General features: G+C 39.6%; 1 protein-coding gene across 1 annotated transcript; it reads right to left on the reverse strand.

The window, feature by feature from the left end:
• Positions 1–256: 256 nt before the first annotated feature.
• On the reverse strand, positions 257–644 carry LOC122726205 (60S acidic ribosomal protein P1-like). Its single transcript, XM_043963800.1, has one exon. The coding sequence runs from the start codon at positions 642–644 to the stop codon at positions 300–302; it is 345 nt and encodes a 114-aa protein (XP_043819735.1). The 3' UTR covers positions 257–299.
• Positions 645–4,922: the final 4,278 nt, after the last annotated feature.

Below are 4,922 nucleotides of genomic sequence, written 5' to 3' on the forward strand. Positions count from 1 at the left end.
ATGCCATTTGGAATACAATACTTCTCCCAGAATTATTTTGAGGAAAGCACTTGGCAAACCGTAACTTGTCATACAAATGGGAAGAATGTATTATATACAAAATAACATATCCTTGTTGTATCAGATTGCCTTTGAGGTAAGTTTTGTTTGATTATCACGCTAAATTCTGCTCACTTATGCTCAGTTTTCTGTTTCTCATAAAGGTGTTCTGTTCACAACTTTAAATGATCAGAGAGGATATTGATAAAGAACATTCTTTTCTTAGTTAAGCTTTTTATTTAATGTTTCAAAAAATATATTTAGTCAAACAGACCAAAGCCCATGTCATTATCAGACTCCTTGGATTCTTCTTTTTTTGCTTCCTCTTTCTTCTCCTCAGCTGGGGCAGCTGTGCTAGCAGGAGCAGCACCTCCAGCAGGGGCAGCACCACCAGCTGCTGGGGCAGGTCCACCAACTCCTACATTGCAGATGAGACTTGAGATGTTTACGTTGTTTAGGGCCTTTGCAAATAATCCAGGCCAGAATGGTCCAACATTGACACCTGCTGCTTTAATGAGGGCATTAATTTTATCCTCCGGGACCGTAACCTCATCTTGGTGAAGTATGAGAGCAGAGTAGATGCAAGCGAGCTCAGAGACGGCCATTTCGGGAGGAGATGGATGTGGAGAGACTTGTTGGTAGTGGTGCTAGTCGCTGGCTGAAGTGAGGATTCACCCTAAGGCGGCCTTAGCTTCGGAAGAAGAACCGAACACCTTACAGACAACTGAAGAGAAAGCACGAGCATTTTTTTTTAAAATAATTTTTTTGTCACCTACATTTCTCATCATAGCCTTCCCTTACCATCTTTGAGAAAGCCATCCTTTATAACAAAAACTGGAAAAGGGCGGAACCCCCCCCCCCAAAAACAGTTCAATTTAAAGCTGCCCTTCCTGCTGATGCTGTATTTGGAGAATGATAGGACCTCTAGCTATAGCTACTTTTGTGTTGTATTACTCATTGCCTGAGGCTTCTTAGTCTTTGAGATGATCAAGTAATCCCCTTATTGACTGAGAAGAGCAGTGGACCTTTAAAAAAAGGTCTTGGTTTTGTCTTCCTTTAATTTTCCAGTGTGTAGATTTCCCATGAAGGGTGTCCTTTCCTCCAATCCAATCCATATAATGAACTCTCTCATTTGGCAACTAGATGTAGGGGAGATTCAACCTGGGATTCTGGTTGCCTTTTCCAGTTTTTTATTCCTTTACTGAGTAGGTCACCAAACACTGGTATTGAGATGGATATTTCTAGGCTTGAAGGTGACTTTGTGAGTTCAAAAAGGTCTAAAAGTTCCAGGTCTGTTGAATGGAGATGACTGGGAGCAGGGAAAGATTCTGCAACAGAGAAGATGACCACCAACAAGAGGAGAAGCCCTAGCCTATATGGCTACTGGATATGGACTTGAATGACACAATGTCAAGTCAAGGTGAAAATTAACAATGACTATTTAGCAGTTCCAGAAACTGTTTTATGTTTCAATGAGGTTTAAGTATCAACTTCCCAGGGAAGTAATAGCAGTAGATCTAAATTAAGTTACTGAATCTTATTTTAAGTCTTTCTGTCTTTTGTGTGTAGGAAATAAATAATTGTTCCACATATGATTCATATTGTACATAATGTTCCTTGAGACAAGTCAAAAACTGATCTTTGAGTACATCATTCCTAGGGAGTAATGAGCTGAAGATCATGAGAAAAAATGAGCCTAACCTTTCTCATTAGAGGTCAGGCTCCCAAGAGGAATGAACCAAATGTGCAATATTCCTGAGTTTGGAAGGCCCCTTAGAGGGAGGGAGTGTGTTCAGTATCTTAGCTCCTTAGGTCCACAGGTAGGGGAGGATGTGAAAAGCAAAATGGATGAGGGGAAGGAAAGTACTGGTGAAGAGGTAAGCTGTCCATCTCAAGCAACAGACTTTATTAACACTAGGTAGAATAAATCCTTATATCTAGAATGTTATCACAATTTTAGAAGATGTTTGATCATTAGGTATTCACATACACGAAAAATTAAGATATCTTTGACTGGAGATTCATTGGTTAAGAGACAGTAGGGTCGGGGGCAGCTAGGTGGTGCAGTGGATAAAGCACTGGCCCTGGATTCAGGAGTACCTGAGTTCAAATCCGGCCTCAGACACTTGACACTTACTAGCTGTGTGACCCTGGGCAAGTCACTTAATCCCCATTGCCCCGCAAAAAAAAATAAAATAAAATAAAAAGAGACAATAGGGTCATTTATGAACAGTCGCAAAATGAAAACCTAAAAGGTTTTTATAAGCCTATCAGGCTATAAGCCTCTAAGGAAAGAGACAACACTTCTATGTCTTCTCCATGGGAACAATCTTCTCTCTTCATCAGCTTTGGTATTCATCAGTAGGGTTGGTAGGCAGCCCCAGACCCTAAATCATTCCATCAGAAGCTAACCTCTATGGGATTAGTGACTCATCTGCCCCCACCACCACATATGTAACACTGCTCCCTTTTTTCCTCTTGCTTAGAGAATAATAATCAGAGAAGTATTACTGTTGCTACCCAGTAGCATGTAGCAGATCCATTGCCCTATGGCTCTACTCCTAAACTCTGTGACTGCCTACCTAGACTAAAACTCTCTGCAGCCTGGCCACCAATATAGATTGTATTCTCCTAATAGAGTGTAAGCTCCTAGAGGAGAGGGGACTGTATTATATAGTTATTTCATGTTAGTGAAATCACAGGTCCAATCCCTTTGCCCCCCACCCTCCGAAAGGCAGCTGGTGCTGGCCTTACATAAACATGTGAAACAGGGGGTTTACTTTTAACTCATTTTCACCTCTCCTTTCTCTACTTGACTACTCCCTCCTGATTTTTCTACCCCCAGTCTAAGTGGTCACTGCTGCCAAGAGCCCTAGACATCAAAATCCTTCCTCTCTCTTTCTCCTTCCCCACCTCCAGGGATGCGCTGGCAAATGTTTAACCACCAACTCCCCCAAGGCCCAAGATAAACTTTTAAGTTAAATCTGCATTATTCTCATTTTCTCCATTACTATCTTCAGTCTACACAACCAACAAAACAATAAAGCAAGTCCTGATTTGTAGCATTTGCCAGTTTCTGAGGTGTAAATGTTCACACTGAAAATTGAACAATTCCTAGCCAATATAAACTGGCTCCAGCACGTCCCTACCAAACTCATTCCCTTGGTGCTTAGTCATGAGTCTGTTCTCACGGAAGCATGTGATCAACTAACTAAAAACTTAATGGATTACCCTCCTGGTAAAAATTTTCATTTTAAAGGAGAATACCTGGAGAGGTAATGCCTTAACTTAAAAGGCATAAACTAGAATGGAGAAATTTTAGAAACTGAGGAAAAAGCAAATTTATTAGCTGAGAAAAAGAATCCTGAAGCTGAGAATGATTGAACAATGCCCCTCTTTAAAAAGTATCTACTACAGTGCTGTGTAAATAATAATAATAATAATAACTAGCATTTATATAGAATTTGAAGGTTTGCAAAGTGCTTTATAAGTATTATACTGTTTATTTCTCACAACCAGCTTAATAGGTAGGTGCTGCTATTATCACCATTTTCTATGGTCTTTCACATATTACTGACAGTGGCTTAATTATATAATAATAATAGTAATACTAATAATATTATCAATAACAATTTTTATTATAGCTGACTTTTATATAGTGTCAGGCACTGTGCTAAGCAATCTATAGATATTATCTCATTTGATACAACCACTCTGGGAAGTGGGTGCTATTATCATCCCCATTTTATAGATGAAGAAACTGAGGCAAACAGATTAAGTAATTTACCCAGGGTCATATAGCTAGTATGTATCTGAGGCCAGATTTGAACTTGGGTCTTCCTGATTCCAGATCTAGCACTCTATCTATTGCTCCACCAACCTGAATATATTATTTTCTGAATGAGTTAAGAAGAGAATTACTTGTGAACCTCAAGTTTAGGAACTGGTCACTTATTCTCAATAGTAATTTATAGTTCCTATGTACATATGGGAAGCTGTGGTTTAGTATATTGGGCAGAGACCTGGCCTTGGACTCAGGTAGAACTCAATTCAAGTCCTGCCTCTGACTATTACTTTTTTAAAAAAATTATTTATTTATTTATCTTTTGCGGGGCAGTGGGGGTTAAGTGACTTGCCCAGGGTCACACAGCTAGTAAGTGTTAAGTGTCTGAGGTCGGATTTGAACTCAGGTATTCCTGAATCCAGGGCCAGTGCTTTATCCACTGTGCCACCTAGCCGCCCCTCTGACTATTACTTGAGCAGATATTGATCAAAATTGAGAGAGGGAGATTGCTCACTGGGGGTTTCCTATACCATCACAAGCCCAATACAAAATGTAGGTAAGATGCCACTATTAATAATTATTATAGGGGCGGCTAGGTGGTGCAGTGGATAAAGCACCGGCCCTGGATTCAGGAGTACCTGAGTTCAAATCTGGCCTCAGACACTTGACACTTACTAGCTGTGTGACCCTGGGCAAGTCACTTAACCCCCATTCCCCTTCAAAAAAACCCCAAAAAACAACAAAAAAATAATTATTATAGATTCCTCGTGGTCAACATCTACCTTTATGAGTGGTAGTTATTGTGTTAGAATGAAGAAAAGGTGATTGCTTACATCAGGTTGGATGATTTCTTATAAATTGATCAACTGAAAGAGAAGGTTTAATCCAACAAAAGGAAGATTCCAAGCAAGTTTCAGTGAAGTATTACCCCATATACCATATAAAAATACTTTTTAAAATAATAGCCCATTTTAACAGGAAGCTAATGTTTTTAAAGGAGGCACAGTCATAGGGGAGTGATGTAAACAAAGCTTGAGTGGGAAGTTTATACCCTTCTATTGAAAGATATTTCAGTTTAGATAAAAGATTACTAAGTGGG

Source organism: Dromiciops gliroides, chromosome 4, assembly GCF_019393635.1.
Source record: "Dromiciops gliroides isolate mDroGli1 chromosome 4, mDroGli1.pri, whole genome shotgun sequence".
Classification (NCBI taxonomy): domain Eukaryota; kingdom Metazoa; phylum Chordata; class Mammalia; order Microbiotheria; family Microbiotheriidae; genus Dromiciops; species Dromiciops gliroides.